Source organism: Scomber scombrus, chromosome 1 (assembly GCF_963691925.1).
Source record: "Scomber scombrus chromosome 1, fScoSco1.1, whole genome shotgun sequence".
Taxonomy (NCBI): Eukaryota; Metazoa; Chordata; class Actinopteri; order Scombriformes; family Scombridae; genus Scomber; species Scomber scombrus.
Genome location: NC_084970.1, coordinates 38,655,719 through 38,671,731, shown reverse-complemented (window position 1 = coordinate 38,671,731; position 16,013 = coordinate 38,655,719). Strand labels below are relative to the sequence as shown.

At 45.4% G+C, this 16,013-nt stretch overlaps 2 protein-coding genes across 3 annotated transcripts in view; one reads left to right on the top strand and one right to left on the bottom strand.

Moving 5' to 3' along the window:
- vps13c (vacuolar protein sorting 13 homolog C) overlaps nt 1-1,381 on the top strand; it is a 68,031-nt gene extending 66,650 nt beyond the window's left edge. The window contains exons 82-84 of the mRNA XM_062415355.1: nt 262-385; nt 495-578; nt 662-1,381. Coding sequence (XP_062271339.1) covers nt 262-385; nt 495-578; nt 662-763 — 310 coding nt within the window. The 3' untranslated portion in view covers nt 764-1,381. The remainder of the gene's footprint in view (nt 1-261; nt 386-494; nt 579-661) is intronic.
- A 7,036-nt stretch (nt 1,382-8,417) lies between these two features.
- LOC133980949 (EMILIN-1-A-like) lies at nt 8,418-15,942 on the bottom strand (the record flags this gene model as incomplete). 2 transcript variants are annotated; one of them, XM_062419868.1, is given in 7 exon segments in its annotated part: nt 8,418-9,967; nt 12,202-12,336; nt 13,441-13,458; nt 13,601-13,708; nt 14,807-14,998; nt 15,194-15,442; nt 15,514-15,942. In XM_062419868.1, coding segments are annotated over 7 exon segments (1,454 nt in total), but the record flags the coding sequence as incomplete, so codon positions are not given.
- Nucleotides 15,943-16,013: the final 71 nt, after the last annotated feature.

Sequence of the window (16,013 nt, the reverse complement as noted above, 5' to 3'; positions counted from 1 at the left end):
ACATCACCCACAGGTTACATGACATCACCATGACATCACCCACAGGTACATGACATCACCGACAGGTACATGACATCACCCACAGGTACATGACATCACCCACAGGTACATGACATCACCCACAGGTACATGACATCACCGACAGGTACATGACATCACCGCCAGGCACCTGTAGATAGGCATTATCCGTATTAATTCTTATAGTTATTAATGATTAATGATTATTGATTAATGATTAATGATTAATGATCGGTGGTGCAGGAGAGTTTTCTGCGTGAAGGAAATCGACTTCGTGGGTCATTTCAACAAAGAGTGGGAATGTTTGTTTGAGAACTGTTATCGTCCTCCAGCCGTGGAGGGAAGTGAGCTGAAGATCTACTGCAAGGTAACTGCTCACCTAAAGGAAGCACATATACTGGAGGGTCAATCATAGAACTGTGAATAATGGTGTGTGTGTGTGTGTGTGTGTGTGTGTGTGTGTGTGTGTGTTTCAGGAACAGCAGAAGTTGAAGCTTCCTAAGAGAGATGGTCAGGAGTCTGTGCGGAGCGTCCAGCTGAGAGACACACACACTGCTCAGGTACTGTGTGTGTGTTACAGTCTGTGTGTGTGTTACAGTGTGTTACAGTGTGTAACAGTGTGTGTGTGTGTGTGTGTCTACAGAAGCTGCAGGGAGTCATTTCGGAGGCTCAGGTGCAGCAGCAGCAGCGCCGCCTGGTGAAGCAGAAGTCGCAGCGCTTCCTGAAAGCCCCCAACAACCCCTAAGACCACCGTTTCCATGGTTACAGTCATATATATCCACCGTTTCCATGGTTACAGTCACATATATATCCACCATTTTCCATGGTTACAGTCATATATAGCCACCGTTTCCATGGTTACAGTCACATATATATATCCACCGTTTCCATGGTTACAGTCACATATATAACCTGTGTTTACTGTTTTATTTTCAGTGCTTCTCTTCTTTATTCTTATTGGTTGAATTCAGATCTGATCCGTCCAATCAGCTGACAGCAGGGCTGAATCATGTGATGAAATTAATATTAATGTCTGAATGTTTGAATATGTTTGAATACGTGTTGGAAGATGAAGCCATAATAATAAAATGTTATTATAATTATTATTTTGGTCCCTTTGCACTAAAAGTTTCAGCTGAAGTTTAGAATGAAATATTTGTCACTTTAATTTCTGTCTGAACTTTAAAACTGATTTTCTGGAGTGAATAATTTTCTATAAAGTTCAGATTTACTGACTGTGTGATGTAATGTTTAATGAAGATGATGATGATGATGATGATCAGGGCTCAGTTTGCTGTCACTGACCTAAATGTATGATTTGTAAAACATAATTAAAGATGAATAAATATAAATATAATAAATATTTGGAGGTCCATCTCCTTCCTCCTGAACCAGCCGGTGTTGGGTTCGGAGCCAGCTGGGTCCTAAAGGCCTCCGGGTTGGCGGGGGGGGGGTGCTGTTACACACTCTGGTCTGTAGGTGGCGCCATGCTTCTTTAACTTTGGTGTGAAGGACAGATTAAAGAGCGCTCTACACTCTTATATATTTATATATATTTATATAAACGGCTCCTGTGAGATTTAAATGTTGAAACTTAAAAAGGACATTTTACAACTTGGTGTGTTTTCAGGTGTGAGAGGTCAGAGGTCACAGCTGAATGTTTAGTTTCGTGGCTCCTGAAGTCTCACAGTGGTGACACAACATATAAAAAGAGGTAAAATAATCACTAAAAACAAGTTTAACAGTTTATTCAGCCGAGTGATTGTGATGCTTTTTCTTATCTAGATTATTTATTACTTTAATAGTGAAACAAGTTACATGTACTAAGTAGCCTAATGTATTTATATTAATATATTTAATGTGAGACTGGGCTGGAGCTGAGCTCAGTGAGTGCTGCTCAAACACAGACAGAACCACACTTCTTATGGTACTTGTGATGATTGGGTTTGGGTTCTGTTCCAGAGGCTCGGCGGGCAGCTGCTCCTTACTGCTAACCGGCCTTCATCTACCCTCATCTACCTTCATCTACCTTCATCTACCTTCATCTACCTTCATCTACCTTCATCTACCTTCATCTACCTCATCTACCTTCATCTACCTTCATCTACCTTCATCTACCTCCATCTACCTTCATCTACCTCATCTACCTTCATCTACCTCCATCTACCTTCATCTACCTTCATCTGCCTTCATCTACCTTCATCTACCTTCATCTACCTTCATCTACCTCCATCTACCTTCATCTACCTCATCTACCTTCATCTACCTTCATCTACCTTCATCTGCCTTCATCTACCTTCATCTACCTTCATCTACCTTCATCTACCTTCATCTACCTCCATCTACCTCCATCTACCTTCATCTACCTTCATCTACCTCCATCTACCTCCATCTACCTTCATCTACCTTCATCTACCTTCATCTACCTTCATCTACCTCATCTACCTTCATCTACCTCCATCTACCTTCATCTACCTTCATCTACCTTCATCTACCTTCATCTACCTTCATCTACCTTCATCTACCTTCATCTACCTTCATCTACCTCATCTACCTCATCTACCTTCATCTACCTTCATCTGCCTTCATCTGCCTTCATCTGCCTTCATCTGCCTTCATCTACCTTCATCTACCTCCATCTACCTTCATCTACCTTCATCTACCTCATCTACCTCATCTACCTTCATCTACCTCCATCTACCTTCATCTACCTTCATCTACCTCATCTACCTCCATCTACCTTCATCTACCTCCATCTACCTTCATCTACCTTCATCTACCTCATCTACCTTCATCTACCTTCATCTACCTTCATCTACCTTCATCTACCTCCATCTACCTCCATCTACCTTCATCTACCTCATCTACCTCATCTACCTTCATCTACCTCCATCTACCTTCATCTACCTTCATCTACCTCATCTACCTCCATCTACCTTCATCTACCTCCATCTACCTTCATCTACCTTCATCTACCTCATCTACCTTCATCTACCTCATCTACCTTCATCTACCTTCATCTACCTTCATCTACCTCATCTACCTTCATCTACCTCATCTACCTTCATCTACCTTCATCTACCTCATCTACCTTCATCTACCTTCATCTACCTCATCTACCTTCATCTACCTTCATCTACCTCATCTACCTTCATCTACCTTCATCTACCTTCATCTACCTTCATCTACCTCATCTACCTTCATCTACCTTCATCTACCTCATCTACCTTCATCTACCTCCATCTACCTTCATCTACCTTCATCTACCTTCATCTACCTTCATCTACCTCATCTACCTTCATCTACCTTCATCTACCTCATCTACCTTCATCTACCTTCCATCTACCTTCATCTACCTTCATCTACCTTCATCTACCTTCATCTACCTCATCTACCTTCATCTACCTTCATCTACCTTCATCTACCTCATCTACCTTCATCTACCTTCATCTGCCTTCATCTGCCTTCATCTACCTTCATCTACCTCATCTACCTTCATCTGCCTTCATCTACCTTCATCTACCTTCATCTGCCTTCATCTACCTTCATCTACCTTCATCTACCTTCATCTACCTTCATCTACCTTCATCTACCTTCATCTACCTCATCTACCTTCATCTACCTTCATCTACCTCATCTACCTTCATCTGCCTTCATCTACCTTCATCTACCTCATCTACCTTCATCTACCTTCATCTACCTTCATCTACCTTCATCTACCTTCATCTACCTTCATCTACCTCCATCTACCTTCATCTACCTCCATCTACCTTCATCTACCTCCATCTACCTTCATCTACCTTCATCTACCTTCATCTACCTTCATCTACCTTCATCTACCTCATCTACCTTCATCTACCTTCATCTACCTCATCTACCTTCATCTACCTTCATCTACCTTCATCTACCTTCATCTACCTTCATCTACCTTCATCTACCTCATCTACCTTCATCTACCTTCATCTACCTTCATCTACCTCATCTACCTTCATCTACCTTCATCTACCTCATCTACCTCATCTACCTTCATCTACCTTCATCTACCTCCATCTACCTTCATCTACCTTCATCTACCTTCATCTACCTTCATCTGCCTTCATCTACCTTCATCTACCTTCATCTACCTTCATCTACCTCATCTACCTTCATCTACCTTCATCTGCCTCCATCTACCTTCATCTACCTTCATCTACCTCCATCTACCTTCATCTACCTCCATCTGCCTTCATCTACCTCCATCTACCTTCATCTACCTTCATCTACCTCCATCTACCTCCATCTACCTTCATCTACCTTCATCTACCTTCATCTACCTCCATCTACCTTCATCTACCTTCATCTACCTTCATCTACCTTCATCTACCTCATCTTCTCAGGATTCATCAGCAGGTTGTTTCTGCTGCTTCTGGAGGTAACTGTTGGCTCAAAGCTCTGGTGAAACGTCTAGTGTGTGTTTCTGTTGCCTTTTCTTTCTTTGTTTCAGCTCTGCTGCTTCGCTGCTCCACCTCAGCCTCAAACTTCACCCTCAGCCTCAAACTTCATCCATCAGACTGAACTGTATCTGCATCTGCTTTCCTATAGAAAACCACAGAGTCACATTACTGTAAGTAACATACAGTACAGGACATTTTAATATCCTGATATGAACCATGAAGCTGATCCAAGCAGCATGTCAGCAGCTCAACATGCTGCTTCCATTACACACTGCTCTCATTGGCTGGGATCGAAGGTGGAGGCCACACCTCCAGCCAATCAGAGCAGGAGCTCATTAATAATGCAGAGGTCTGTAAGGTCTGCAGGTCGTCGTCACGGCAACAGAAACCAGGACAAGATGGTTTCCAGATGTTTCTGCTGCCTCTTCCTGATTGGTTGGCTGCAGGGAGACATGTGATCTGATTGGCTGTTTTGAGTATCATGTTAGTGTGAGAGCTGCCCCGCAGCATCATGGGTAAATTTCCTGCAGTAACCTGAGCTCGTCAAAACGGAAACATCTGGAAGAGAGGCATGATGGGAGGGGGAGGGGGGGGGGGCAGAGAGAGAGAAACAGAGAGAGATTTAGATTTTTAAATAGTAACTTTAATGAATCTATTTAAATATCAGGTTACATCATTTGGTTAAAAACTGAATAAATAATAAAGATCAGCTGATCTGAGGATATGATGTCATTGTGTTGAACAGCACACAGAATGAGTCCATGAGTCCAGATCAGCCTGAACTGATCCAAGTCCTTCATCTCTTTATAATATTTAAAATCAATCATGACTCTGGCTTTAACCATTCTGCTGAACAATAAAACCACATCAGTGTCCACACTGTCCTCTACCTTCCTCCTCCTGCTCACACACACAGCCATTTTTGATTGGCCCAAAATAAAAAACAGCTGACATTTGTGTTTAGCAGCTTTTTTATATCTGAAGCCCAAGATGAAGGTGTTGAGAGAGAAGACCTCTCCTGCCTCCCTGAACAATCCCTAACCCAGCAAGCAGTGGAACATTGTCTCTACGGCACCACAGAAGGGACATTTGTCTGACATCAGGGTTCAGGATGGAGATGAACCAGGTCAGCCACTCTCTTAGTGAGCGGAGGTTTGTAGAGACTCCTCCACTCAGGCCGGACTTCCTCTCCAGGGAGAGTCGGCCCGACGCTGCAGCTTCTGTCTGTTCAGACACTCGACCATCAGAACAGACAGAGCTTTACCTGTGGCCTCCTGCAGGTTCACCTCACACCGCCTGACACTGTCTGTCCAACAAGGACGGACACTGAGGGGGGGGAAAGGATCGTCTGGGCAGGGGACAGTCACACCACCGCTGTAGTGCGTCAGCAGGAGGCGCTCATGTCCCGTCAGACAGCTCCTCCAGTGGTCCAGCAGCATGCTCACGATCCTCTCTGACCTTCCCCCCAGACCGGCCGCCAGACCTGCTGCGTCTGTTAGATCAGGTCCAGTGAAGGTGAGGACATCTCCGAGAGTTAAAATCCCTGCTCTGCTGAAAGCCTCAGACACTGCTGCTCCCACCCAGCAGGGGGCGCTCAGGCTCAGGCAGCAGCCAGAACAGAGAGTCGTGCTGATCCCTCCGCTTCAGCAGCCTTCAGGCAGGGTGTGAAACCTCACAGTCTGCTGTAGTTCCCGACCACCAACACGCTGCAGGACCAGCTGAGCCAGAGGCCTCCACACCAGGTCCTTCGGTCCGTACAGCAGCCTCTGAACAAACTGGAGCCTGAAAGCAGCGCCCCTGCTGGCCAGGTGCACCAGTCCCTGTCCTCCCTCCTCCCTAGGAAGGAACAGCAGAGCCTGTGGGATCCAGTGCAATCTGTCCCAGAAGAAGCCCACCAGAACTGCCTGGATCTCCGACAGCAGATTTGAGGGGGGGTCAACACAGGCCAGTCGGTGCCATAAAGAGGAGGACACCAGGTTGTTAATAGTTAGTGTCCTTCCTCTGAATGACCCCACCTCTTCAGTTTGCCCTGTACGGACTCCATCACTCCGTCCCAGTTCCTCTTTAAAAACACTCCCAGATACTTTAACCCACCCGTCTCCCAGCAGCAGCCCTCCCAGTTAAACCAGCTAACCCTAACCCTCCCAGTAATTATAACTTGCTGCAGTAACGACTAACTGTTCTTCTTATTCAGCAGCTTATTATTAATATTATTATAATTACTACGAAAGGCAACCGCTAGAATATATAAAGCACAGATAATGTTGACGCTCTAGTGATTTAACAGCCTATCAAACTATTGTTATTATTCATGTAGGTTAAACTATAGAGGACAATAGTTGCCTTAATAACGTAACACTATATATATATATCTATAATATATATATATATATATATATATAATAAAAACTATAACTACTACTAGTTATATCACAACTTTTTTTTTTTCTAGACAACAGAAAATCGTGTTTAATGCACTAAAATAAATTCAGTGAACGAGTAAAAATCACAACTAGATGTCATCCTATCTAGATGCCCGAGCCTCCTCATCTGGCTCCTCTCAAGGCGGAGGAGCAGCGGGTCTACTCCGAGCTCCTCCCGGATGACCGGGCTTCTCACCCTATCTCTAAGGGAGAGCCCAGTCACTCTACGGAGGAAGCTCATTTCGGCCGCTTGTACCCGCGATCTCGTTCTTTCGGTCACGACCCAAAGCTCATGACCGTAGGTGAGGGTAGGAACGAAGATCGACTGGTAAATCGAGAGCTTTGCCATTCGGCTCAGCTCCCTCTTCACCACGATCCAGTGAGAGTTGGAGGTCACGGTTCGATGAAGCCAACAGGACCACATCATCTGCAAAAAGCAGTGACCCAATACTGAGGTCACCAAACCGGACCCCCTCAACGCCCTGGCTGCACCTAGAAATCCTGTCCATAAAAATTATGAACAGGATCGGGGACAAAGGGCAGCCCTGGCGGAGTCCAACCCCCACTGGAAATGAGTCCGACTTACTACCGGCAATGCGGACCAAGCTCTGACACCAGTCGTACAGGGAACGGATGGCCCGTATCAGGGGGTCCGATACCCCGTACTCCCTGAGAACCCCCCACAGGACCCCCCGAGGGACAAGGTCGAATGCCTTCTCCAAGTCCACAAAACACATGTGGACTGGTTGGGCAAACTCCCATGCACCCTCAAGGATCCTGCAGAGGGTGTAGAGCTGGTCCACAGTTCCACGACCCGGACGAAAACCACAATGCTCCTCCTGAATCCGAGGTTCGACTATCCGAGGGACCCTCCTCTCCAGTACCCCCGAATAGACCTTACCAGGGAGGCTGAGGAGTGTGATCCCTCTATAGAAACACACCCTCTGGTCCCCTTCTTAAAAAGAGGGACCACCACCCCAGTCTGCCAATCCAGAGGCACTGGCCCCCGTTGTCCACACGATGCTGCAGAGTCGTGTCAACCATGACAGCGGTCCCACAACATCCAGGGCCTTGAGGAACTTCTGTGCTCGTCACAGATTGTCTATACGAGCACAGAAGTCCAGTAACAGAAACCCGCTCGGGTTCAGATCGGGGGGGCCGTTCCTCCCAATCACACCCTTCCAGGTCTCACTGTTGCTGCCAACATGAGCGTTGAATTCCCCCAGCAGAACAAGGGAATCCCCAGAGGGAGCACTCTCCAGCACCCCCTCTAAGGAGTACAGAAAGGGTGGATACTCTGAGCTGCTGTTTGGACCATAGGCACAAACAACAGTCAGGATCCGTCCCCACACCCGAAGGCGGAGGGAGGCTACCCTTTCATCCACCGGGGGAAAACTCCAACATACAGGCACCAAGCCGGGGGGCAATAAGTATTGCCACTCCTGCCCGGCGCCTCTCACGAGCAGCAACTCCAGAGTGGACGAGAGTCCAACCCCTCCCAAGAAGACATATATTACATTTATTAGGAAACAACCTGCTGGGTTTGACGTTGACTTTTATTATTTTATTGTTCAGTAAAACTCTGAAATGTACAGAATTGTTTACATGAAGGACGGCTGCTTTAATATGGTGTTAAAATACATGCAGGCTGTTATGATGTCATACATGTCTGTGTGTGTCTGTGTGTGTAAGTGTGTCTGTGTGTGTAAGTGTGTCTGTGTGTGTGTGTAAGCTTAGTTGTTATTTGCTTAACATGTGATATTCTATATTTTCTTAATGTCAATCAATCTTTATTTATAAAACGCCAAATCACAACAAAAGTAATCTGAAGGCTCTTTTCAGTCCCAGAGTTGATGTTCTTCCTCACTGAAGCTATTAAAACAGAATATGAGCTTTTATTACTGATTAAACATCAAACATCAGGAAGGAGACGCTCAGTGTTTCATCTTGAAGAGCAATACCGTCTTTTTTTCTTCCATTACATTTATGCTAAATGGATTTCATTAATGTGAAACACACACAGGTTTATATACCAGACCCAAACCCAGACCTGCTCATCAGGAGGGTTAGGGTTCCTCATCCCGCTCTACCTCCCCTCTGATTCAGATTTATATCAAAAGCTAATAAATGGAAGCAGAAGCCTCACAGCAGTATTTCTACTTTCACATCTCTATTTGTTCATTCTGGTATTTGAAGGGATTTGTTGACACTAAGAAAATATAAAACATTTCCAGCGTTGTCCTTTTTAATATTTGTGACAAAAGATTAAAAACACCAATAAAATAACATTCACAATGTGAACTCGTGTCAGGTGGAAAATAAAAAGGTTTCATTTCTCTCAGCTACACATTCTGCTTTTACAAAGCTTTCATCATATTTAAAGTCACATGGTCACAAGTTGCCATGACAACACCTGACCTGTCAGGGACGGGGCTAAAGTCTGTGCAGCACTTTGGTTAAATGAGCCTGTGAGTGTTCCTCTAGTCCCCCTCCCCATCAGGACAGACTGCATGGTACATTATCAGCATGTTGAGGCTGTAATGAACCCTGCAGCCTCTGGGAGGCGCTGCTGCCATCAGCTCCTGGAGTGGAGTGACTGTGGAATAAAAACATCTGTTTAGTACTGAAGCGTCCATAAATCATTCTGTCATCAGTAGTCTGATGATGGTTCTTTGCCTCCTCTGGGTTTGTCTCAGATTATTGGGTCCAGGTTCTTTGTGGTTCCGCCTCTTCTGGGTCTGTCATATATCATGAGGTTCAGGTTGTCCGGTCACATGTCCTCATAGAGTAGCATCCCGTTAAACATGGTGAGTGGCTCCACAGAGTGGGCCAGTTTGCCCATCACCAAGTCGATGCAGACTGTGTCGCGGGTCTGCAGAGGCAGAATGATGCTAAAGACGGCCAGCGAACCCGGGGGGGTCTTGGCCTCGGCCACGGGGTTGTTCTCCAGGCCTTCAGGCTGGTAGCCGCCAGAGTCTGCTCGGGTCATGCCATAGTTGGACTTGGACAAAACTGCCTCAATCTTCTCATTCTTGTAGCCTGTCAGGACGGCACTGAAAAAGTAGTGTCCGTCTACAGGGGCAGTGAAGGTGCCTGAGGAGGACAGAGTTGTATAGTTACAGAGGTGCAGAGTTATAGAGGTGCAGAGTTATAGAGGTGCAGAGTTATAGAGGTACAGAGTTATAGAGGTACAGAGTTATAGAGGTACAGAGTTATAGAGGTACAGAGTTATAGAGGTGCAGAGTTATAGAGATACAGAGTTATAGAGGTGCAGAGTTATAGAGGTACAGAGTTATAGAGGTACAGAGTTATAGAGGTGCAGAGTTAAAGAGGTACAGAGTTATAGAGGTGCATAGTTATAGAGGTGCAGAGTTTTAGAGGTGCAGAGTTATAGAGTTACAGAGTTATAGAGGTGCAGAGTTATAGAGGTACAGTTATAGAGGTGCAGAGTTATAGAGGTGCAGAGTTATAGAGGTGCAGAGTTATAGAGGTGCAGAGTTATAGAGGTGCAGAGTTATAGAGGTGCAGAGTTATAAAGTTACAGAGTTATAGAGGTGCAGAGTTATAAAGTTACAGAGTTATAGAGGTGCAGAGTTATAGAGGTGCAGAGTTATAGAGGTGCAGAGTTATAAAGTTACAGAGTTATAGAGGTGCAGAGTTATAAAGTTACAGAGTTATAGAGGTACAGAGTTATAGAGGTGCAGAGTTATAAAGTTACAGAGTTATAGAGGTGCAGAGTTATAGAGGTGCAGAGTTATAAAGTTACAGAGTTATAGAGGTACAGAGTTATAGAGGTGCAGAGTTATAAAGTTACAGAGTTATAGAGGTGCAGAGTTATAGAGGTGCAGAGTTATAGAGGTGCAGAGTTATAGAGGTACAGAGTTATAGAGGTACAGAGTTATAGAGGTACAGAGTTATAGAGGTACAGAGTTATAGAGGTGCAGAGTTATAAAGTTACAGAGTTATAGAGGTGCAGAGTTATAGAGGTGCAGAGTTATAGAGGGTTAGGGTTGTATGTTCTGGGATCATGTATGTTCTAGGATCATGTATGTTCTAGGATCATGTATGTTCTAGGATCATGTATGTTCTAGGATCATGTATGTTCTGGGATCATGTATGTTCTAGGATCATGCATGTTCTGGGATCATGTATGTTCTAGGATCATGCATGTTCTGGGATCATGTATGTTCTAGGATCATGCATGTTCTGGGATCATGTATGTTCTGGGATCATGTATGTTCTAGGATCATGCATGTTCTGGGATCATGTATGTTCTAGGATCATGTATGTTCTGGGATCATGTATGTTCTAGGATCATGTATGTTCTAGGATCATGTATGTTCTAGGACCATGTATGTTCTGGGATCATGTATGTTCTGGGATCATGTATGTTCTAGGATCATGTATGTTCTAGGATCATGTATGTTCTGGGATCATGTATGTTCTGGGATCATGTATGTTCTAGGATCATGTATGTTCTAGGATCATGTATGTTCTAGGACCATGTATGTTCTGGGATCATGTATGTTCTAGGATCATATATGTTCTAGGATCATGTATGTTCTAGGATCATGTATGTTCTGGGATCATGTATGTTCTGGGATCATGTATGTTCTAGGATCATGTATGTTCTAGGATCATGTATGTTCTAGGATCATGTATGTTCTGGGATCATGTATGTTCTAGGATCATGTATGTTCTAGGATCATGTATGTTCTGGGATCATGTATGTTCTAGGATCATGTATGTTCTGGGATCATGTATGTTCTAGGATCATGTATGTTCTAGGATCATGTATGTTCTAGGATCATGTATGTTCTAGGATCATGTATGTTCTGGGATCATGTATGTTCTAGGACCATGTATGTTCTGGGATCATGTATGTTCTAGGATCATGTATGTTCTGGGATCATGTATGTTCTAGGATCATGTATGTTCTAGGACCATGTATGTTCTAGGATCATGTATGTTCTGGGATCATGTATGTTCTAGGATCATGTATGTTCTAGGATCATGTATGTTCTAGGATCATGTATGTTCTAGGATCATGTATGTTCTAGGATCATGTATGTTCTAGGATCATGTATGTTCTAGGATCATGTATGTTCTGAGATCATGTATGTTCTGGGATCATGTATGTTCTAGGATCATGTATGTTCTAGGATCATGCATGTTCTGGGATCATGTATGTTCTAGGATCATGTATGTTCTGGGATCATGTATGTTCTAGGATCATGTATGTTCTGGGATCATGTATGTTCTAGGATCATGTATGTTCTAGGATCATGTATGTTCTGGGATCATGTATGTTCTAGGATCATGTTTACCTGTCCTGGGATCATAGAAGTCTCCTTCATTGACGAAAATCTTGTCAAAGATGATGGTCCCTGCTCGCTCCATCGGGACGGTGAGGGCGGCCGAGAACGACAGTTTGGGTACATGAGCATCAGCACCAGGCACACCTGTACACACACACACACACACATTATATGAACCCACACCTGTACACACACATACACACACATTATATGAACCCACACCTGTACACACACACACACACACACACACACATTATATGAACCCCCCCCCTTTACACACACATTATATGAACCCACAACTGTACACACACACACATTATATGAACCCACACCTGTACACACACACACATTATATGAACCCACACCTCCACACACACACACACACACACACACACACACACACACATGATATGAACCCACACCTCCACACACACACACAGGGAGCTGAGATGATCAGTGGTTCTGTGAGTTTATCTTTGATATTTTCAGCCTCCGCTCTATGACTGCTGTGTGCTCGGTGTGTTCTGGTTTTGACCTCTTGACCTCGTGTCTCTGAACACTTGCTCATGATTGGAAATCAGCACCTGTCTCAATCGATCAATCTTTATTCATAAAGCACCAAATCACAACAAAAGTCATCTTGAGGCACTTTCCACATAGAGCAGGTCTAGACCCAACGTCTCCCTTTTAACAGGCCTCTCCTTCATAAGGACTCTGCAGAGACAGCCGGTCCCAGCTGGATCTTCCTGCTAGGAACTGTTTGTTTATGTGTTCTTAGTTTATTTGCCTGTGTGTGTGTGTCTCTCAGCTCAATGTCCGTTTACCTGCCTGTCAGGTAACCTTGTCTCCTGGACCACCTGCCTGCCACCTCAGCCCAAACACCAGTTAGCATCATCTCACCATCCCTGCCTGACCCGTGTGTTTCCCTGTGTCTGCGTTGATACGTGACAGGAGCTTTAGCTGTAACTCCACAGCTGTGTTTAGCAATAACTCATATTTTGTTTGTTTGGTATTACGTTTGTGTTACTAGGTTAGGGTTAGGGTTAGGGCTTTGCATCTTTTGTATGATTTGGTGTTCAAGGAAAAGTATTTGTTTGTTACATCTGCTGTTTGATAAACTGGAGTTTTGGTAGAGAAAGCATTGTGTTTTTCTGCTTTGTGTGTAGTTGTATTTGTAGTGTGTGTGTGTGTGTTTGTGTGCGTGTGTGTTTGTTTGTGTGCTGCCACGTGATCAATTAAAACACGTACCTGCTTCACCTCTGGGACCTGTAGGAAATCAGATCAGCTGATTAGTTTTAAATCCATTCTTAACTTTGTTCATTAATCTGTTCTTCCTCAATATCAGGTTATATAAAAAATATATTGTCTGTGTGTGTGTGTGTGTGTGTGTGTGTGTTACTGGGCACACCTCGTGCTCCACTCTCTCCAGTTCGTCCAGGAGGTCCAGGTGGTCCACGTGGTCCTGGTAGCCCATTGAAGCCTCTCTCTCCTGGGGGGCCCTGGCCTCCAGGCAGGCCTGTGTGTGTGGGGGAGGGGGGGGACAGTTTATTTCTATGAGTTTTAAATAAAGTTTATTACAACAGACACATGTGTTATTAACATTATGTTATTAACCCTAACCCTAAACCCACCCCTTACCCTAACCCAACCCTAACCCCAACCTCTTATCCTAACCCAACCCCTTACCCTAACACCAACCCCTTATCCTAACCCCAACCCCTTACCCTAACCCCAACCTCTTATCCTAACACCAACCCCTTACCCTAACACTAACCCCAACCCCTAACACTAACCCCAACCTCTTATCCTAACCCCAACCCCTTACCCTAACACTAACCCCAACCCCTTACCCTAACCCCTTATCCTAACCCCAACCTCTTATCCTAACCCCAACCCCTTACCCTAACCCCAGCCCCTTACCCCAACCCCTTATCCTAACCCAAACCCCCTACCCTAAACCCCAACCCCTTACCCTAACCCCTTACCCCAACCCCTTATCCTAACCCCAACCCCGTACCCTAACCCCAACCTCTTATCCTAACCCCAACCCCTTACCCAAACCTCTTACCCCAACCCCTTTTCCTAACCCCAACCCCTTACCCTTACCCCAACCTCTTACCCTAACCCCAACCCGTGTTATTAACATTGTTATTAACACAATGGGGTTAATAACACATCATGTGTTATTAGCATCATGTGTTATTAACATCACGTGCTATTAACACCACGTGTTATTAACATCATGTGTTATTAACACCACATGCTATTAACATCACGTGCTATTAACACCACATGTTATTAACACCACATGCTATTAACACCACGTGTTATTAACATCATGTGTTATTAACAGCACATCACATGCTATTAACATCGTGTGTTATTAACACCACATGCTATTAACACCACGTGTTATTAACATCATGTGTTATTAACACCACATGCTATTAACATCACGTGCTATTAACACCACGTTATTAACACCACATGCTATTAACACCACGTGTTATTAACACCGCGTGTTATTAACACCACGTGTTATTAACACCACGTGTTATTAACACCGCGTGTTATTAACACCACGTGTTATTAACATCACGTGTTATTAACTCACCGGTAGGATCATGCTCAGAGAAACTCTGCAGCTTGTTCAGTGCCTGGTTCATGCTGGAGTTCAGGTTCTTCATTCGGCTCTGGAAGTCGTCCTGGTTCCTCTGAACCACGTCCAGGACTCCGCCGTGATGGATCACAGAGTCGTTCAGACCCGAAACACACGTCCACAAACTAGACATGTGTCGGTTCAGTCCTGAGCACGGGACACGACACGGACACAACACGTTAACTTTGTATTAACATGAATTTAAGAAAAATCATTCCATGTGTTGATAGTTCATGTGTTCATAGCTCATGTGTTCATAGTTCATGTGTTCATAGCTCATGTGTTCATAGTTCATGTGTTCATAGCTCATGTGTTCATAGTTCATAGTTCATGGGTTCATACCGTCTCTGATCTTGCTGATGGACTCCGACACCCCGTCCAGCCTCCCACAGACGTCCTCCATCTTGGTGAGTCTCTTTTCCAGCCCGTCGCTGGACCTCTTGCAGTCAGCGGTCTCCAGGAGCAGCATGGTCTCGAACCGCCGGACGTCTCGGTGCAGCCCGTCCAGGCGGTCCCGGCTCTCCTCCGTGTGCTCCGTCACCTCCTGCTGGATCTTATCCAGCTCAGAGATGATTTTATCCTTGGTGTTGCCTGTGGGGGTCAGAGGATGAATGAGTGAACGGTGGGGGGGTAGAGGGGGCAGCGAGGAGAGCTGGACTCACCGAGGTCGGTGATGACGCTGCCGTGCTTCTGCACCGTGTGTTCGAGACCCTTCAGCGTGTCGTTGATGGAGCTGAAGGTGAGGATGACCTCGGACAGTTCGGCCTGCAGCGTCTTCAGCTGGTGGTTGTTGATGGAGCCTCCGATCACGCTGTGACCGTCTAAAGACTTCTCAGCATCCAGCCCGGGGCCACCGGCCCCAGTGGCCCTGCCGCCTCCACCAGGGGCCTCACTGGCCCCGCTGCCTCCACCAGGGGTTTCACTGGCCCCTCTGCCTCCACCAGGGGCCTCACTGGCTCCTCTGCCTCCACCAGGGGTCTCACTGGCCCCTCTGCCTCCACCAGGAGTCTCACTGGCCCCGCCGCCTCCACCAGGGGCCTCACTGGCCCCGCCGCCTCCACCACCAGCACCAGAACCAGCAGAGCCACCACCTAGAGAAAGGTTTGTGTTAGTTTCAGCTGCTTTGTGTCTCTAACCCGGCTCGCTGTGGGAAACTTAATTA